We start from the raw sequence: 20,800 nt of genomic DNA on the forward strand, positions 1-20,800 counted from the left end.
AAGAAGCTAACTTAAGTTATTTAAAGCAAGTCGTGGAAGTGGAAGGATACAACCTGACATCAATTTCTGACGCCTGCTAGTGTCTGTACATCTAGAAACCTTAAGAACTAAGTGAAATGATCATGGGAACCCCTTATTTGTCCACTTTAGCTAGAATCCCTCACAGATACCACTGCAATCGGAGTCTGTTATCCAGCGTGTTCCTACCGCAGTCGGTCCGGTATTTCTCGTGGTTCGCTCGGAGAGACTCGACTTCATTCTGCTGCTCTGAGAGGAGCTTCTCCAGTTTGTTCTGGACGGTTTTGGGGAGTTTGTTTATCTCCGCTCTCTCCAAATTCTGCTGCAGAAGCGCCGCCATCGCGCTCCCCTCTCTCTCTCAGAACGAAGGAGGCGAGGAAACAGGCGCGCGCCGCTATGACACAGTCCCAACCAGTTCTAGCTCACTTCTCCCCTCGCTTACTATAGTCTCCCCTCGCTCCCTACTCCCCTCCTTCCCTTATTTGTCCCTTTCCTCGATTCTCTACTATGCCACGAATCCAGTCCTCACTTCTCCCCTCGCTCACCCTTTCACCCTCACCTCTACCCTCGCCCCTACTCCTCTCGTTCACTACTCCCCTCATTTCCTCACCCCTCTTCTCGCCAACTACTCCCTGCCTTCCTCACTTCTCTCGTCACTCACTACTCCCTTCCCTCACTTCTCCACTCGCTCACTAGTCAAGGTGACTTGTCAAGAATATTCTGCTCAAGAAGGGTACACTTTTACACTTTTCATGGTTTGAGATATAAGAATACTAATTGTTACAGTTTTGGAACTGAAACTTTCAGATTCTTTCAAACACAACGGCAGACAGTGAAATTTGGTACCAATATATTACCAACTTTACCAACTTTTTGATTTTCTCAGAGATTTTGGCAAAATGTGACCCCTTCTCAGAAACTCAGCCTTTAGTGAATGTTGCTTTTACTTCTTTTACTTACTTAAATTTATTAAAATAATAATAATAATTATATATATATATAATTTATTTATTTTTAATAAATTTGAGTTCAGTGGAAAAAAAACACTGAAAACATTTTTTTGTTGTTGTAATTTTTTTAGTTAAATAAACTTTCCAAGAATTGACACATCACCAATTCTTGTTTTTATTGAACTGTCCAAACGTACCAACATTTCAGAAAAATGGGTTTGGCCGTTGCTTGGCATTGAACTATGGCTCTGTTATAAACTTTGATAACTTTTTCCTTCACAATTAACAAATACAAAATAGCATCAGGCTAACATTCACAGACCTTTATGACAGTAGATACTTGGTTAACTAGCTAGCAGAGCTACAATTAGATGACCAGCATACTGAAATCTAAAGCAAAACGTGCAATTTAGAAAAAAAATATTATTATTTAACAAATAATTAGCATTTATATAGCTTACTTGGGTTTTTCGCTGATAGATACTGGTCTTCTTGAAGGGTCTTGAAAATCCTTCAAGGAAAAGTAGCGAGGGAAAGTGAACAAGGCATCACTGGAATGGAACAGACCCATAAAAAGAGACGACACGTTTGTGAGACGGTCGATGGTAGCTGTCCAATCAGGTTTCTGTTTTTTGGATGACGTGTCTTTTGTGCTGCAGCTGAGGGTGAAGAGAAGAAAGTGCAAAAGCTGTTGATTATAAACAGGTCAGAATTATTAAAATCTTATTTTAATCTGTCTTTACAGTTGCTTTAAATTAACCCTGAATGTGTGAATGCAGCTGGTTTAGTGTTCACATTTATTTTATTCACATTTTAAAGGCTTGTTTCTTTAAAATATTTTTCTTTGTGTGTTTGTACTTGTGTTTAAATGTGTACATCATCACACACAACTCTGTTTAATGTTCAGATAGGTAGCATTAATATGTGTTCTTGGTCGTTGTTTCCTTCCAAAGCATCAAAGTGTTAAGATTGGCCCAATGAGAACTTTTCAGGGGAAACATGTCTTTAATTAGTCATTTTTCCCACTAAAAAGTGTTCAACAATATTTATGAGAGTAATTATTATGTTTTACATCTTTTCTATGAAGTTCAACTCACACTAGGTGAATGACTATTGCTTTGTAGCCTCAAAATGAACCAGTGTGAGTTCCATGGAGTGGGTCTTCTACATGTGATACCATAACCATTTATAAAGTAGGTTTGCTACAGAATCTCTCATCGAAGCCACTAGGTGTCAGTATTAATGCATGTTTAAAGGTTTAATTGGTGTGAGTAAATGGGCTTGTCTGCTGCACAGACCAATCATTTTAGTGCGGTGCATGCTGATGACACACAGAGATTTGATATCATGAGTGCGTGGCAGATGCAGAGCCAGCCGCTTCAGTTTCTCCCCAGGAGCTGCGTGGGACCAGAGTGGGACGAGAGACAGCCTGATGACGACAGCGCTTAATCCTCATTGGCTAGAAGCTCCAATGAAACCTATAACATTTGTTTCTTTTAGTTCTAAAATGTAAATATCAATTATATCTCTTAAAGAATCTGTACGTACAGTAATAATGTCATGATCTCTTTGAGATTGAGATTATTTACATTATTAGTTTAAATATAATAATTTAGTTCCTCCCTCCCTTCCCAACTGCAACTGGCTTCCCAATGCTGACCACCAAGGCGACGCACAGTTCATCTCGAACAAGCCTAACATGAATTCAAAGCAACAATTAAAAAACTTCTAATTCAAAGCAACACTGTAGATTTGTTGTTTTTGCTCCTGGGCTCCCCCTTGAATTTGAAAAATGTAATTCATTTTTTGAACAGTTCTCTGTTAATGTACAAAAAGAATATTATTGAGTTTAGCTAATTTCTAAATATACACTTTGAATATATAATGAGGACTGTTTACATTCAAGTTAAAACTACAAAAACGATTTACTAGAGCCTATTATTTCTGACAGGGCTGAAGGAGTAGTCCAGATAAATTGATTACATATACTTTTACTGTAAAATTACTGATTATGCAATGTTAAAATGGCAGAAATCGAGATTAGCTAGACAGTTGTATCTGTAATGTCTCCCTGATTTAATAATAAAATCAACTGAAATAATAATTACACGTAAACGATGAGGGAATGTTAGGAGTTGAAAATATCATTTCTTAAGAGTTTGATAACACAACTCTTGAAATCAAGGGGGGTTGGGTGTGGGGGTACTTCCCTACTCACCTCCAAATGTTACATAGTGCAGTTTCTCTAGTACTGGGCCCAGAGTAGCAAAAACAGAGGCTCTGCTCTCCCTATTACAGCTCAGTGGATCATCACAATGTTTCAGAATTGTAATTGTAAAGTGAAAATAATACCTTGTTGCTTTAATAAAAGGTATAGGACTGGATGGTTGCCAGTTAAAGCTAAATCTATTTAAATGGCAGGAAAAATGCATAGTGAAGGAGCAACACTTTCTCCTCACTCAACATACAAGCTTTAAGTGGTCTTGAGGACAAAATGCTCCTTGTATACTGTTCCTGGCTACTTACTGCTCTGGGTCTGTGTATGCTCACTTTTTTTAGAGTGTGTGTGTGCTCTACCACGGATGGGTTAAATGCAGAGTCTTCGAAACATATCTTTCATACAGGCCCAGGAAATGTAGCTGCAAAACAGCATGTTTTTTGCTTGTTTTTTTCTGATGTAACAACATATACAAATAATATTAATAATAATTACATATTTCCAGCTTAAATTTATCTTACAGCAATTGATCCCCAGTCAAAATGGTCAAAGTTGTAAGGGGTGTTGTTAATCTGTCCTCAAGGTTTGTAAGTCATACACACAGCAAACTCTGAACCAGTCCTGTTTTACCATATATACCTCAGCTGTGTGCATTATAAAAGTTTCCTGTGTGTGTGTGTGTGTGTGATGTGCAGGGTTTGGCGAGGATGGGCAGAGGATGCACGGCCGAGGAGTCGGTGGAGAAATATCTCTCCAACCTCTCAGCAACAGCTGCGTCTTGTCTGACTGGACTTTTAATTGGTCAGGTGAGGAAAGATTGTGTGTGAGTGACTGGGTGAGTATGTGATGCTCTGTCCATGATGTGTTCCTGCTTTGAGCCCACCGATTCCTGGTAGACTCTTGACCCACCATAATCCTCATGAGGATGAAGCAGGTCCAGAAGATGAATGAATGAATGAGTCAGTTATTTGTATATGTCATAAGATAATTACTATAAGACGTGATGCAGAAATGTGATTTTTGGACTCAGAAAAGACTTTGATTTTAATAACAAAGTACTACAAAGTTACAGTAAAAATGTATTTAACTTACCAATAACAAACCATGAAGGTTCCAGTTCATAAAGTTTCTGAAATACTTCATTAGCTAAAGATAAAAAAGGATGTATTTATCAAAACGTATTCAAAATATCCCTGTCTGGGCTCTAACATCATGATACTGTCCTCTAACCATTGCAGATTCATTGAGAATCTAAAGTTTAATGGTGTTCTTTTGTAATGTATTCACTGAGAAAATGTGAGTAAACCTGCAGTGCTCTTTTAAAACATGAATTAAGATTTTCCTGTCTTTGCCTGCAGTCCTCAGCTCAGAAAGATTACGTGGTGCTGGCGGTGAAGACCCCTGTCCGAGAGAGTGAGGGGGGCTCTGAGGGGCGCAGAGTTTCGAGTCCTCTGGAGGATATCGATGCTGAGTGGGTGTCTGAACACGCCCGTCAGGTGAGAGGAGCTGCCCCACTGTTGTGTATCTCAGATATTCTATAGCTGAGATGTTTTAAGGGATGGCAGTTGTCACAGAGCTACAGTGTCCTGGGGTCTCGGGTTCAGTCCTGGCTTTGGGTCGCTGTCGAAGGGAAAAATGGTCAAATTAATACATTAACTTCAGTACTGTATTATTAACTGCATTCATAGCTGAATTAATGAATGCTATAAGTTTTCCCATTTATATTTTCACTAGTAAAAGGTCTCCTCCCTCATAACTTTCATTTAATATAATGGCTTCAATTGAATGAATGAATGAATGTATGAATGAATGAACATTATATGGGAGGAGACTTTATACTGGTTGAAGAATGAATGTGAAAACTAATTCATAGCTGAATGAAATAACATAAAAAAACATTTAATTCATTCATATAAACAATTACTTGTTGAAAATGGATGGAAAATCGTATAACATTCATGGTTTTGGGGATATGAGGAAGAGCTGACCGGAAAAACGTGATATTTGAGCTTACAGTTATGAATGTTACTTTGAATTTAGCATTGGGTTCAGAGGTCTCTGTCTAGTCACAGAAATAAGAGCCTGGTCTTCTATGAGTGACAACAACTGAGCTTCACCAAATGACCTTCAAGTAAACAGACATTCCCGTGAGCACTTGGTGCATAGTCACACCGCAGTGCTTTTACAACCTGGTTTTTGCTCCTTGCAGGTTTCTCGGATGTTGCCCGGAGGAGTGAGTGTCCTCGGTTTGTTTCTGATCACCCCTCCGGAGCTGTTGAAAGAAGCTCAGAACACACTGAAAAGGGTAGGAGTTTATTCACTGGATCATTGAAATCGTGTGTCATGTCCATGTCATCACAGAAAGCAGCATGCACTGTAATAACCATACTATTTACATTAATATTCATTAAGGTTAATTTAATCCCTGATGGTCACTGATGTTTTGGACCCTTGTGTAAATGTCATTCCTTGCAGTCTGTCTAATAGCTTTCTGTGTGTCTGTGTGTTTCTTCAGCTGATCTTCGCTGTGGATAAATACATATCTAAGAGCAGACTGTGGGATGTGTGTGAGGATGACGTGACTGACCGCATCACACTGCACATCTGCTCCAAGACTAGAAAGTATCCTTCACACTGTGGACAAACCAAAGAAAAGTAATCTTACTAGTTTCAGGTTGTTGTTGTAGTAGATCCTTGTCATCCTGATTTGTGAAGCTGGAAGGAAACTGGCCACTTTATTAGAAATCCTTACCTTGCAAATCCACCCACTAGATGATTTAATGGAGACACTAAGTTCACACTTCACTCGTTCACTCACTCATACTGACTGTGAAGTTTTTTTTTTTAAGTCACATGTATCTTCCCTAGCACTTAGCATACTGTCTTTTCATTACTGAACATCACTGATTTTGTTTAAAAATGTTTAAAGGGGACAGGTTATGAAAAATCCCTTGTTTGTGCACAATACTGTGTGGCTCTGGTTATACAGACCAAAACAAACACAGCCAGAACACAGAAGAAAAAGAACTGAGCGAAAACTGCTAAAAAAAAAACAGAGCTTCTGCTCCTCACTCATTACTGCCATAAGCTCATTATCATTTAAAGGGACATGTGCTGAAACAACCGTTCTGAACAGGGCTGTTTAGACAGTGGGAGAACACTGCTGTTGTGTTTAATCCTTGTGGTATTTTGACCAAATCAGGTCGCAGATGTTTCATTAAGAATTGTGTTCACATATGGAGCAGTGGGAGAATATATTTCTCCTCTGAAACTTAGTGATCTTAGTACATTAATTCTGTTAAGATAAATTCCTTAATCGATCAACACAGAGCTGTGTGCAAAACATTTGATGTAAAAGACCCCAAGGTGAGATTCAAGTTGTATACACAAACACACACACAGATACACATACACTTGCCCAGTGTTTCTTTGGAAATCAAGAGTATTAATGGGGGTTTATTCCCTGTAGATGTATTACAGCTTTGATTCTTCTATCAAGGCTTTTTATTTAATATTACAACTTTACTGTGAGGGTTTGATTGATATCAGACACACAAATTGAGATCTCTTGTTAGATGATTTATCTTATCAGAGATTCACAGCTCCACAGCCTAATGTTAGTGTGTTTTATAACCTCTTAACAAGGGCTTGTGGACTGTAGCAGCCCCATTCCAATTATTGGCATGCAGAATGCAACCTAGAAGGTGTCTACAAACATTTGGACATACAACCCGGATTCCAAAAAAGTTGGGACACTAAACAAATTGTGAATAAAACCTAAATGCAATGATGTGGAGGTGCCAACATCTAATATTTTATTCAGAATAGAACACAAATCACAGATCAAAAGTTTAAACTGAGAGAATGTATCATTTTAAGGGAAAATATGTTGTTTCAAAATTTCATGGCGTCAACAAATCCCAAAAAAGTTGGGACATGGTCATTTTTTACCACTGTGTGGCATCCCCCCTTCTTCTTACAACACTCAACAGACGTCTGGGGACAGAGGAGACCAGTGTCTCAAGTTTAGAAATAGGAATGCTCTCCCATTCATGTCTAATACAGGCCTCTAATACAGAACTGTTCAATCGTCTTGGGCCTTCTTTGTCGCACCTTCCTCTTTATGATGCGCCAAATGTTCTCTATAGGTGAAAGATCTGGACTGCAGACTGGCCATTTCAGTACCCGGATCCTTCTCCTACGTAGCCATGATGTTGTGATTGCTGCAGATTGTGGTCTGGCATTATCTGATTGAAAAATGCAGGGTCTTCCCTGAAAGAGATGACGTCTAGATGGGAGCATATGTTGTTCTAGAACCTGAACATAGTTCTCTGCATTAATGGTGCCTTTCCAGACATGCAAGCTGCCCATGCCACAAGCACTCATGCAACCCCATACCATCAGTGATGCAGGCTTCTGAATGGAGCGTTGATAACAACTTGGGTTATCCTTGTCCTCTCTGGTCCGGATGACATGGCGTCCCAGTGTTCCATAAAGAACTTCAAATCGTGACTCATCTGACCACAGAACAGTCTTCCATTTTGCCACACTCCATTTTAAAAGACCCCTGGCCCAGTGCAAACGTCTGAGCTTGTGGAGCTTGCTTAGAAATGGCTTCCTCTTTGCACTGTAGAGTTTCAGCTGGCAACGGCGGATGGCACGGTGGATTGTGTTCACTGACAATGCTTTCTGGAAGTATTCCTGAGCCCATTCTGTTATTTCCTTGACAGTGGCATTCCTGTTTGAGGTGCAGTGACGTTTAAGGGCCCGGAGATCATGAGCATCCAGTAGAGTTTTACGGCCTTGACCCTTACACACAGCAATTGTTCCAGATTCTCTGAATCTTTTGATGATGTTATGCACTGTTGATGATGATAACATGCTCAATTTCCTTTTTCCAGCCACTTATTGCTACTTGTCCCAACTTTTTTGGGATTTGTTGACACTGTGTAATTTTGAATCAACATATTTTTCCTTTAAAATGTTAGAACTTTTGATCTGTCATCTATGTTCTATTTCGAATAAAATATTGGCATTTGCCATCTCCACATCATTGCATTCAGTTTTTATTCACAATTTGTTTAGTGTCCCAACTTTTTTGGAATCCGGTTTGTACAAAGTTTTTAATGATTATTGCATTATGGCTTTTTATGGCTTTGCATTTGGAAACACCTTGAGATGCAGTACGGCAAATTTACTGTGCAACTTATATTTAATATTTATTAAATATTTATCAGGCGGCACGGTGGCGCAGAAGGTAGTGTCGCAGTTACACAGCTCCAAGGACCTGGAGGTTGTGGATTTGATTCCCGCTCCGGGTGACTGTCTGTGAGGAGTTTGATGTGTTCTCCCCGTGTCTGCATGGGTTTCCTCCCACAGTCCAAAAACACACGTTGGTAGGTGGATTGGCGACTCCAAAGTGTCCGTAGGTGTGAGTGATTGTGTGTGTGTGTGTCTGTGTTGCCCTGTGAAGGACTGGCGCCCCCTCCAGGGTGTATTCCCGCCTTGCGCCCAATGATTCCAGGTACGCTCTGGACCCACCGCGACTGAATTGGATAAGCAGTTACAGATAATGAATGAATGAATGAGTATCTATCATTACATGTACTAGGTAACTATATTTATCATTACCTACACCTTTACTAACACAGCTGTTGGTGTGTTTCCCTCCTCAGTGTTCGGCGAAGCCAGCAGATTGGAAATATCACAGCGGAGTCTCGTCCTCCTGGCCCCTGCTGACCTGCTCTGTGAGAGTGGACCTGCACATCCCACTGACCTTGTCCTCTTCCGAGAAGTGCATTAAGGTGAGGTGCAGACACACACAGCTCAGAAGGAGGCTGATACTTTCTGGGTTACAGTGGAATTATTAGAGTGGCTCAGTATGCTGCTCCTAAACTGCTGAAGCTCATTGTTCTGCATGTTGTTTTTAATAAATTGAGGAATGTGGCAGTCTTTCAGAAATGGTCAGTAAAACATATTTGAGTCAGATGAAACTATACTTTTATGCAGCTTAATCTGGAGATAAACAGAGTTGTTGTTTGTTTTGAATGTTTTGGGTCATAAATCAGCACTGTTAAAACCCCAGTAATTTATGCAGTGATTATTATAAGGCTTGTAGTATTCTGACCAAATCAAATCACTGATACTTCATTAAAACCCAAGCACTGTGTTCACTTATGGAAAAGGGGTAGAATAAGTCTTGACCACTGCATCTCTGACTTTCCCTGATTCATTTAAAACAGCATCCAGAAACATTAGCTTCAACAGTTTAGGATGAGACTACTGAGCAATTAGTTTGATGAAATTGACAAACACCTCTGTTAACTGGTTAGATATTCATTAAAATATTTAAAACACTGGAGAAATGTAATGAGAAATATGAGTATTCCACTCTGTCGTTGTTCCTCAGGATGGACTGAGGAGGTGGGCTAAACAGATCGACACCGGTCTTTGTTTGATTAACGGCCGATCTGCATCAGACGACTGTGAGCTGCTCTCAGGATCGGTGAGGACCACTTCAAAATGTTCTGAATCTGTTCTTTAGCAGTTTGATCATTACCAAGAAAAAGCCACGACAAAAACCGTTACAGAATTTTCCCCTTTGGCAAAATGTAGCTGAGCAGCTAAAATTTGTCAGGGGTCAGAAATTTAATTATTTGATTTTGCACTGGATCTATGAGGCTCATGTGACCAACAATTGCTCACCAATTATCGTAGCTCAAACCGCCTATTTTATTGTCTATTTGCTTTTCATTCTGAGCAGTCTCCCATAGACTTGAATATGTTTAAGGTTTCTGCATGTGTTTTAATGTATGCTGGAGACATGGGATATTTGTAAAAACCTTTCTGAAAGTGTAATCTTTTGAAAATAATATAAAAAAATGATTATTAATAATATGAAGCTGTGCAAGACAGTATTTTGTGCAAAAGTAACAGACAAACTAATAAGCAACTTCAGAAACCAGACATGTCTTGGTGGTAAACCATTAAAGTTTGTACAAATTAGGGCCAGAATATTGCTGTAATATAATACACTCTTTGTCGTAATGTAACAGGTGATAATAGATTTATCTATTATTCATGTGTACTGATGATGGTGTGTGTGTATCACTGTAGAAAAAGAACCCTAAGTTGGTCCAGCAGCCAACCCTTCGAGCTCAGATCCTGGTTTCAGAGGTGAGCAGTAAACACACAATTATGTTTATTAGAGTATTTCAGTGTGTGAACCTATGTGTAAACGTCTGTGATGTTAGAGATTGTGACTTAGTGTGTGATTCTGTATGTGGGGGCTGTAGGAGGATCCCAATCAGAGGAGCAGCGCTGTAGTCCAACCAAGCACTGGGTCAGTTTTTATGAGAGGGACAGTCCACTGCAGAGCGTACATCCACAGCAACAAACCCAAGGCCAGACATGGTGCTCAGGTAGGATCATATAAGACAAGCATTATATCAAGCATTATAAAACAAATTAAAACTGTCCGAAGAAAAAGATGTATCCCCAAAACCTTCTTAACTTTCAATGGAAGTCAATATAAAAGATTTTATTCCAGGTAACTTTTGAACTTTATTATTGATTCACTGATCATGAAATTTCCACACAGTGTTCAAATGATGTAGTAGCCCATGAGAGCTTTATTGTCCTCAGTGTCTCTCTGTGTGCATGGATAGGATGGCCCTCCCTCTCCCTATGACTTAACACATTGCTTATTTCTAAAAACATACGGATCAGTTAGCTGAAATAAATGAATTGGGCAGATAGCGTTCTCCTCCAAGCGTGTTGAGCTCCAGTAAACTTGCATTAGTGCAGTGGTTCTCAAACTTTTTCTATCATTCCCCATCTCAGATGAAGGGGAATTTCCACACCCCACCTGCACCATATCACCCTTCCAAAAACGGTAATAATATACACATACAATTTTCTAATTTATTTAAGTAACATCAACGTCTATCTCTAAATCAGTAGCTTAACATTTTAACAGCAGATACTATATCAATATCAATGTTCAAAAATGGAAAAATACAGACTATTGGCCTACTAATTAAATTGTGCTTCAGTTTCTCACTTTTTAATCTGTGCAAAAATTAGCAAAGGCAGGTGTAGGGCGTAGTTTTGAGTTTGATATTGTCGAGGGACATATTTGCTGAGTCAAAACCCACCCCATACCCAAAATATTAGGTAGCTATAAGCTGATTCCTATGTAGGATAAGGCAGTAAAATACTGCATTTATAATGATGTAGAACAGCATTTGATTAACATTAACATTAGAGACTGAGACTGCATCCCAAACAACACACTATGGAACTTTGCATACTCCACTACAGAAACAGGCGGCACGGTGGCGCAGCAGGTAGGTTGTGGGTTCGATTCCCGCTCCGGGTGACTGTCTGTGAGGAGCTGGTGTGTTCTCCTCATGTCCACGTGGGTTTCCTCCGGGTGCTCCGGTTTCCTCCCACAGTCCAAAAAACACACGTTGGTAGGTGGAATGGCGATTCAAAAGTGTCCGTAGGTGTGAATGTGTGAGTGTGTGTGTTGCCCGTTGAAGGACTAGCACCCCCTCCAGGGTGTGTTCCCGCCTTGCACCCAATGATTCCAGGTAGGCTCTGGACCCACCGCGACCCTGAACTGGATAAGGGTTACAGATACTGAATGAATGAATGATTGAATGAACTACAGAAACACTGCTAAGGATGTTGTATATATATTTTTGCACACTACTCAGTGCAGTTTGGGACACAGCCAGAGACTAACATTAACTTTCTGCATGTTTAGAGCGCTTTGTCACAACCTGAACACAGCTAATATTAACGTTCACTAACTCTCAGATCCTCCGGTGTTTCCCTAACAGTTCTATACAAGCCACTTTCATAACTGTAATTATCCGTCGTTGTTATCTGTTGTGCTCTCGTCACTGACCTCGAGCCCAGAGCTGGGAAAAACTAACTTTATAAACCAGACTCTGACAGTGAATCAGAGGTCAATGAAGATGATGTTTGGAGCAGCTTTATATTTGAACAGGCGTCTTAACGAAGGCTGAAAGAAGACACAACTTGTCTGACTCGCTGCCAAAACACGTTAATCTCGGTGGCACATTTTGAAAATAAAAGTTTGTGAATAAAAGCATATTTTGGTTCTGGTCTTCTATCTAATGTTCTTTTAGTGTATTTAAGGGCTATTAATGAATCCTTTGTGAGTGGGTGCTTTTTATTGCGTAAGCTTTACTGGCAAAACAGAAAGACATTAATAAAGACAGGTATAAAAATGCTAATTTCTTCCGACTCCTTGCGCCCCACCTGCAATACCTACACCACCCACTAGGGAGGCTTGCCCCAATTTTGAGAAACGCTGCATTAGTGGAAGTTAAAAACACGTGCTAGAGCTTTACCGGTCTCTGACGAAGCTAAACTTCACCTACTCACGTACCAAAAATAAATAAAAATAATGTACCAACTCAGATATTCCCTGGGGGGGGGGGGGGGGGGTTATCTCGCCCCTCGCTGCCGTTGTATGCTTAGCTGAACATATGTGTGCTCTTAGGTCCTTTACATCTTTATTGCTGCACAAAACATGGGAATTTCTTTTTTAATTCATCCGAGGCTACTGACGTGCAGACTGACCAATTAAATGTTTACAGAGAAGGTTATCGGCCAATAACGGTAGCTCTACAGTCAGACCGTCCAATCAGAAGATTTCTTAGGCACCACCACCACCACCTTCTCAAGCGAACCAATCGGAGTAGGGGAGGGCGGGACTAGTTTGTGAACGAAACGCTTCACGTATTTCTATGTAAACTCTAGAAAAAAACAAAATCCCGGACGTTTGTGAAATTCCGCCCGGACATTTTTTAAGTCTAAGAAAGAGGACATATCCGGGTAAAAGAGGACGTCTGGTCACCCTATTTTTAATAAGTAAATTAAATAACACTTCACTGTAAGTCAGCAATCCCACCAGACACCTACAGAAGCCATTCATGACCACTGATATAAACCTATATCCTACCTATATTTACCTACATTATCATCTCTAAACACTTAAACTCAAGTTGTCAAGAACTGAGCAAAGCAGCCTCACTGACGCTGATGCTTTTACAACTGTCTTTGTTTATGCGGGTTTATGACAGTTATTAAATGCTTATGTCAGTGAAGTATTACTGATTTGCTTTTATTGTTTTTAGGCTATTAAGAGGGACGTAGTGAACACAGTTTCAAACCGAGTGGAGATGCTTCTGGAGGATATGCAGATAAATGACGGAGGTAACAAATGGTTTATTGAATTTAATTCATGGAAAAAAAGTGGAATATAAATGTAAACTCTCGCTGAGAAATATTAATGATGACTGAAGATATCCATGTTATGACCAACATGTTCAAAAACCTCTCTGAATCCAGGCACTAGATGGCGCCAGTAGCATTTGCAAGGTTAATATCATCAAAGGGGTATTCCACTTAGTTTTCAAAAGTCCTACATTATTCTGTCACTCAGTTGTGAGACTAAAAAACTGACACAGCTGTGCAGCGCTAAAGAGCACTGTATGAGAATTATCTTTCATTAAAATGATAAGAGGGTGGCGCAGCAGGTAGTGTCATAGTCACTCAGCTCCAGGGACCTGGAGGTTGTGGATTCAAGCACCACTCTGGATGACTGTCTGTGATGAGTTGGTGTGTTCTCCCTGTGACCGTGTGGGTTTCCTCTGGTGCTCCGGTTTCTTCTCAAGGTCCAAAAACACACGTTGGTAGATGGATTGGTGACTCAAAAGTGTCCGTAGGTGGGAGTTAATGTGTGAGTGTGTGTCACCATGTGAAGGACTGGCGCCCACTCCGGGTGGTGTTCCTGCCTTGCCCCCAGTGAGTCCAGGTGGGCTCCGGTCCCATCTCGACCCTGTACCTGATAAGTGATTACAGATTGAAAATAATAAGGAATATTGATGTGCAGTAAATGATTGTGAAATGTAGTGAAATTTTCATCATTGTCAGTTATGGGTGGTTGAAATTATTGCTTCTTTAAGGGCAGAAATCATTTCGATGTCTGGCTTTAAAAGGGTTATAATTTAATATTTTTCTCAGCAGGTTCAGCCAGTGCTCAGCAGGATCTTCCTCGGCGAGTGTTTGCCACTCTGCCCGGGTCAGGTCTCACTCTGTGTGATTATATGTTTCCGGATGAAACAGCAGCAGATGTGGTTGAGCGCCTTAAAGAGCTTCTGGACTGGGATTCAACAAAAGAGGATATAGACACCAGTGTGGAGGCTCAGGGTAATGTCCTGCACATATTTGTCACATATAGGATGTGAATGGTTTTATTATACAGTGTATGGCTAACAATAGTGTGCCTTCATCCCACTGTGCATGGACACATCCCTCATATGTAGCTGCTCCAGTGCCTCCTGTTCATTTCCTGCCTATCGGTAGAGATAATACAAACCAGATTCCAAAAAAGTTGGGACACTAAACAAATTGTGAATAAAACCTGAATGCAATGATGTGGAGATGGCAAATGTAAATATTTTATTCGTAATAGAACATAGATGACAGATCAAATGTTTAATCTGAGTAAATGTAACATTTTAAAGTAAAAATATGTTGTTTCAAAATTTCATGGCGTCAACAAATCCCAAAAAATTTGGGACAAGGCCATTTTTTACCACTGTGTGGCATCCCCCATTTTTACAACACTCAACAGACGTCTGGGGACAGAGGAGACCAGTGTCTCAAGTTTAGAAATAGGAATGCTCTCCCATTGATGTCTAATACAGGCCTCTAACTGTTCAATCATCTTGAGCCTTCTTTGTCGCACCTTCCTCTTTATGATGCGCCAAATGTTCTCTATAGGTGAAAGATCTGAACTGCAGGCTGGCCATTTCAGTACCCGGATCCTTCTCCTACGTCGCCATGATGTTGTGATTGCTGCAGATTGTGGTCTGGCATTATCTGATTGAAAAATGCAGGGTCTTCCCTGAAAGAGATGACATCTAGATGGGAGCATATGTTGTTCTAGAACCTGAACATAGTTCTCTGCATTAATGGTGCCTTTCCAGACATGCAAGCTCCCCATGCCACAAGCACTCATGCAACCCCATACCATCAGTGATGCAGGCTTCTGAACGGAGCGTTGATAACAACTTGGGTTATCCTTGTCCTCTCTGGTCCGGATGACATGGCGTCCCAGTGTTCCATAAGGAACTTCAAATTGTGACTCATCTGACCACAGAACAGTCTTCCATTTTGCCACACTCCATTTTAAAAGACCCCTGGCCCAGTGCAAACGTCTGAGCTTGTGGAGCTTGCTTAGAAATGGCTTCCTCTTTGCACTGTAGAGTTTCAGCTGGCAACGGCGGATGGCACGGTGGATTGTGTTCACTGACAATGCTTTCTGGAAGTATTCCTGAGCCCATTCTGTTATTTCCTTGACAGTGGCATTCCTGTTTGAGGTGCAGTGACGTTTAAGGGCCCGGAGATCATGAGCATCCAGTAGAGTTTTACGGCCTTGACCCTTACACACAGCAATTGTTCCAGATTCTCTGAATCTTTTGATGATGTTATGCACGGTTGATGATGATAACTTAAAAGTCTTTGCTATTTTACGCTGGGTAACACCATTCTGGTCTTTCTGCACTATCTTTCTGTGCAACAATGGTGGAATTGGTGATCCTCTTACCATCTTGGCTTCAGAGAGACACTGACACTCTGAGAAGCTCTTTTTATACCCAATCATGTTGTCAATTGACCTAATTAGTGTTAACTGGTCATCCAGCTGTTCGTTATATGCTCAGTTTCCTTTTTCCAGCCACTTATTGCTACTTGTCCCAACTTTTTTGGGATTTGTTGACACTGTGAAATTTTGAATCAACATATTTTTCCTTTAAAATGTTACATTTACTCAGATTAAACTTTTGATCTGTCATCTATGTTCTATTACGAATAAAATATTGACATTTGCCATCTCCACATCATTGCATTCAGTTTTTATTCACAATTTGTTTAGTGTCCCAACTTTTTATGGAATCCGGTTTGTACAAATGGTGTAACAGCAAAATGTGTAAGAGCTTTGGGGCCAGCTTTATACTGTAAACGAAACTGTTCCTTCCCTAAAGGCTATGCCAGAGCGGATGTCCTTGTGTATGATTGTTTTTCAAGAGAACAGTATCTCGCACTCATCTTTAATCCAGGCAGAGACACACCTCCCCTCCTTTATACTATAAACTCAACGTTATTGAAACAGTATGAAACAAGTTTGCCTAACACACAATCCCCTCTGATTAAGTCACAGAGCAAACATTATAGTGATATTTAGGTCTTTGTTGTTCAGAATCACCCTCTATTCCTGACAGATCCAGTTTTGGATTCAAACGCAAACTTGGGAAATGACGTTGAATATTTGGCAGTGTGTAAACGTAAAAATCTTGGCTTCGTACGTGGCTTTTTCCCACTTTTGTGAAATTTTCTCTCTAATTTTTTAGTCATCATGAAACAATTATAATGAATGTTGTGCAATGACGGTATAAACCCCATAACATTTTTATGTACACAAGCAGTTTAGTGTGACAGGAGAGAACCCTCATGCTAAACCAGCGCTGTGGGCAGTGGTAGGGTGGGAGTTTGAGGCTGTTCTTCCCACTCAGAGAGAGAGGCCAATGGAGTTGTGCTCCGTAGGACTCCTGGCCTCAGATTGAAGGTGCCACCTGGATGCACCACTCAGAGTGCCAAAATATCGCCATCGTTTATGTACAGAAAACACACAAGGTACAAGGTACACTGACCTTGTACAATGTTATTAATACTGCTGGCGAATGTTTGGCTCTAATGCTGTCAGTTCTGTTAATTCAGTGCCCTTGTTCCTCTTCAGCATCTGTTCATAATGACTTTCTAAATAATCATCCAACACAGATGTTCATAATTCTGGATCCTCTGAGGCCTTGACAATGTGGAATACACAGTCATAAAATGAGCTTAGCCTTAGAGTAGAAGAAAGAGGTAATAAAGCTGTGGATGTCATTAAATGGTTGTTTGTCTTTCAGTCTGTTGTTCTACACGTGTTACGGATGTCAGGGATGAAGGACACAGATCTGCTAAAGATGTACCCAGAGAATCCACTGCAGAAGCACAGAAACAGCAGAAGGTTTCACACAACTACACTGGTACGCTGTGAAATGTCCTGACTCCAAGACACATTTCATGTCTGCAGTTGATCTCCCGTGGTCCTTGGAGAGTGTGTGCAGGGTTATATAAAAACACACATTGTCCCCTGCGGATTTTTAACACCTTTGGTTGCTTTAGACTTTCTTAATTATTGCTCTGATAGTGGGTATTTTCCATTTCCATGTAGCCATTTCCTGATTTGTGCTGCTCAACAAGTTTTTGTCACATATTCTTATTGTATTAACTCATAGTGATGGATAAGTAGGGAAATTTGGCCTGTGTGTCAGCTCATATTTATACTACAGTGAAACAGGAAACCATGGTTGACCATAATCACAGGGGTGAACTTTAAAACATAAAATATGAAAAATAGATGTCACTCGTAGGGAATTGAACCCATAACCTCCAGGTCCCTGGAGCTGTGTGACTGCGACACTACCTGCTCATTGTACATCAAATAAAAGGTTAGATATTGGAGAGATGGACAGATTGGTAGATATGTAGATGTGCAGGGGAATTGCACCATTTTAAAAAGTGTTTAAGGTGTATGCAATATAGCGGTGCTGTGAGAATATTAACCCTGCTGTGTGAGTGAGCAGTATTTTTGTATGTTATAGTATTGCTGCTCTACAGTTCAGTCAATGACCAACAAATGTGACCTCAGATTATTTGTTTTTATTTCTTTTTTTTTAATAAATTACAGAGTACATCAACTGTTTTGCTAAAATATGTTAATATATATTAAAATTTAATTAGTTTGTCCCTCATCTGCACCTAAAAACCTGCCAAATTTAACTACCTTATATAAACTTGAAGGCAAATTCTCTGTCTATTTTTTTAGCTTTCAGATCTCACTCATTCATCATATGAATGATATATATGCAAATGGCATGTCTGTGGTTTGCTTGTTGTTTAATAATGATTTATTCACTGTGTGTCATGGTAAGGTATTTTTCCATGAGAGAGAGAGAGAGATAGACATAGAAATGTGTGTGTGAGAGATTCTCAGCATTCTTGCAGCCACAAGCCCTCATTCACCCCCTTCTCTCTCTCTCTCTCTCTCTCTCTCTCTCTCTCTCTCTCTCTCTCTCTCTCTCTCTCTCTCTCTCTCTCTCTCAGGTTTGGCCATGGCTGGACTTGTCGCTCTTCTCGCTGCAGCAACATCTCTGCTATATCTTAATAACTAATTACTTCTGAACAGCAAGTTATAATAAAAAATAAACGCTATTTTAAAAGACTCCCAAACATTCGGGTTAATCTCAGACAGCTCCTTGTTCCCTCTGTAGGACACTCATACACTACAGAGCCAAAAGTGTGTAGACACCACATCCAACACGTCTTCTAATATTAAGAACATTAATCCAGAGTTTATGTCCCTCATTTATTCTTGGAAAGCTTCAGACTAGTGCTGGAATATTTCCCTGAGGATTTGATTGCATTCATCAACGTAATCATTCATTTGAGTGAGTTCAAATACCAATGTTGGAAGATTAGTTCTAGATCATTCGTGCCACTCTAACTCATCCCAGATGTACGTGATGGTGCCTCATTGCTCCAGAAATAACCACAGCTCCACAGCCCAATGCGGAAGCTTTATATCCCTCCAGCCCTTGTTTGTCACTTAACATGGTGACCTTACTCTTGTACAGCTTCTTCAGAGTGTTTTTTTTTTTTTTTTTAATTTCATGCTGTATGTGTCTACAATGGGGGAACCTTAAAGAAATGTAATTTAATGTTAAAGTGGGTGTCTACAAACCTGTGGACACAGTGCAGCTCCCTACTTCCTTTGGAGAGACCTGTGGCAGCTGTGAAGTTCTGTGGCTTATAACCCCTTTAATGTAAATGTTATGTTGCATTAATTAAAGTGTAAAATGGCCTACAGCTTAGGGCTGTATTTAAGCACATTGCAATAAAAATCTTAATTGCTCTTTTGTGTTTTACACTAACAATTTTAAAACCTGGTAACTTCTGATAAAATCTCTTTAGGAATATGAAAAATTTAATTGTAAATTAAGATTTATACCCTGAAATTCTGCACATTTAATGTATAGGATAAGACTTAAAATAATATTTTAATTTAAAGTTAAAAAATAGTTTTTTTTAGTTTAAAATAGTTTTTGTTTTGTTTGTTTGTTTTATACTGATTTATCTTTTTAAGAGAATATTCTCAGCATAATTATATCAAGAAAACCCTTCTTACAGTAATGATTTTAAGGTCTCTGTACAAACTATTCAGTTTGCATGTGCGTCAGTCTGAAAGTGTCTCATACAACATCAGAAAAACTGATTAGGGAACATAATTGTACATTTTTTATTTTAATTGTTGATTTCATATGTCCCATTAATGAACCCACAATTTCTATTCTCTTTTCTTAATTTCCAAGAATAAAAGTTTGTTTTCTTTCAGTATGCAGAGAACTCCACCCACACCTCTACTGCTTGCTTGCAGCTTGATAGCTCTGCCTCACAAGTTGACCTAACTTAAGTTCCTTAGGTTTACGGCATCAGAAACCCTGACTGTCTGAATCTGTGTTTCAGAGATTGCTACAGTTTCAAAGCAGAAATGCCACAGGCCTGACCACTTATTCACTCTGGATAAACCACCTAATCATATACCAGGGGTGTCCAAAGTCTGGCCCCTGGGCCAAAGGTGGCCCGCTGTAAGATTTTAATTGGCCCATTGTGTTAAAGAACAAAGCTAAACTTAAACGCCATTCACTTCTCTGGGCCAGCAAAGTAATTCACAGAACATTTGTTGATGGCTGCAGCAAGAATAAATAAATAAATGTAAAAAATGTGAAGTTGACATTAAGAACCAGCAGTTTCAAGAGGGGAATTTTCTGCAGTAAAATGTTGGATTTTACTTTTGATATCCTGCAGTAGTTACTGCTCTAAAATGAAATTCAGTAGTTAATATAAAGTGTTTTGTCAATTGTTAGAAAAAAGTTTGCCCACCCATGCCATAAACAATACCACTAGCATAATGTTAACAAGGCTAAACACTGGATTTAAGTTCTCTCAAATTATTTTTCTCACAAAATTTATTTCAAAGTAATTAATCCAATAAAAAACAAAATACAATGCATGGTGAAAGGTGTTTTTTAAAGTGATGTATCAAAAATATCACACACTGTGTGCTGGCTTCATAAATAGTAGATAGCTTAATAAAAATGGCTATAAATAGATCCAGTAAAAAGCAGTTTATTAAAATGTGAATAAAGACATAAAATGTGCTTTTTTTTAAAATATATAACATTTTCATTAATTCATTCATTGTCTGAAATCCGCTTATCCAGTTCAGTGTCACGGTGGATCCGGAGCCTACCCGGAATCACTGGGTTTCACAGAGCGACACACACTCACACATTCACACCTACGGACACTTATGAGTCACTAATCCACCTACAAACGTGTGTTTTTGGACTGTGGGGTTTTTTTTCGGACTAGTACTGTGTGATTGTGACACTACCTGCTGCGCCACCAT

The 20,800-nt window shown here is 39.7% G+C and overlaps 2 protein-coding genes across 3 annotated transcripts in view; one reads left to right on the forward strand and one right to left on the reverse strand.

Annotated features, from left to right (window-relative positions):
* tpra (translocated promoter region a, nuclear basket protein) overlaps positions 1 to 410 on the reverse strand; it is a 35,046-nt gene extending 34,636 nt beyond the window's left edge. The window contains exon 1 of the mRNA XM_066661741.1: positions 208 to 410. Within this exon, the coding sequence (XP_066517838.1) occupies positions 208 to 358 (151 nt within the window). The 5' untranslated portion in view covers positions 359 to 410. The remainder of the gene's footprint in view (positions 1 to 207) is intronic.
* Positions 411 to 1,546: 1,136 nt separating this feature from the next.
* odr4 (odr-4 GPCR localization factor homolog) lies at positions 1,547 to 19,237 on the forward strand. 2 transcript variants are annotated; one of them, XM_066679804.1, is made up of 14 exons: positions 1,547 to 1,673; positions 3,882 to 3,992; positions 4,545 to 4,682; positions 5,396 to 5,491; positions 5,702 to 5,808; positions 6,516 to 6,552; positions 8,862 to 8,990; positions 9,596 to 9,691; positions 10,303 to 10,362; positions 10,482 to 10,607; positions 13,359 to 13,437; positions 14,248 to 14,433; positions 17,196 to 17,315; positions 18,436 to 19,237. In XM_066679804.1, the coding sequence occupies exons 2-14, from the start codon at positions 3,894 to 3,896 to the stop codon at positions 18,501 to 18,503; spliced, it is 1,341 nt and encodes a 446-aa protein (XP_066535901.1). In that variant the 5' UTR covers positions 1,547 to 1,673; positions 3,882 to 3,893; the 3' UTR covers positions 18,504 to 19,237. The 2 variants fall into 2 exon arrangements, with proteins under 2 accessions (XP_066535901.1, XP_066535908.1); XM_066679811.1 differs by having other exon boundaries at positions 14,251 to 14,433.
* Positions 19,238 to 20,800: the final 1,563 nt, after the last annotated feature.

Source organism: Hoplias malabaricus, chromosome 1 (assembly GCF_029633855.1).
Source record: "Hoplias malabaricus isolate fHopMal1 chromosome 1, fHopMal1.hap1, whole genome shotgun sequence".
NCBI lineage: Eukaryota > Metazoa > Chordata > Actinopteri > Characiformes > Erythrinidae > Hoplias > Hoplias malabaricus.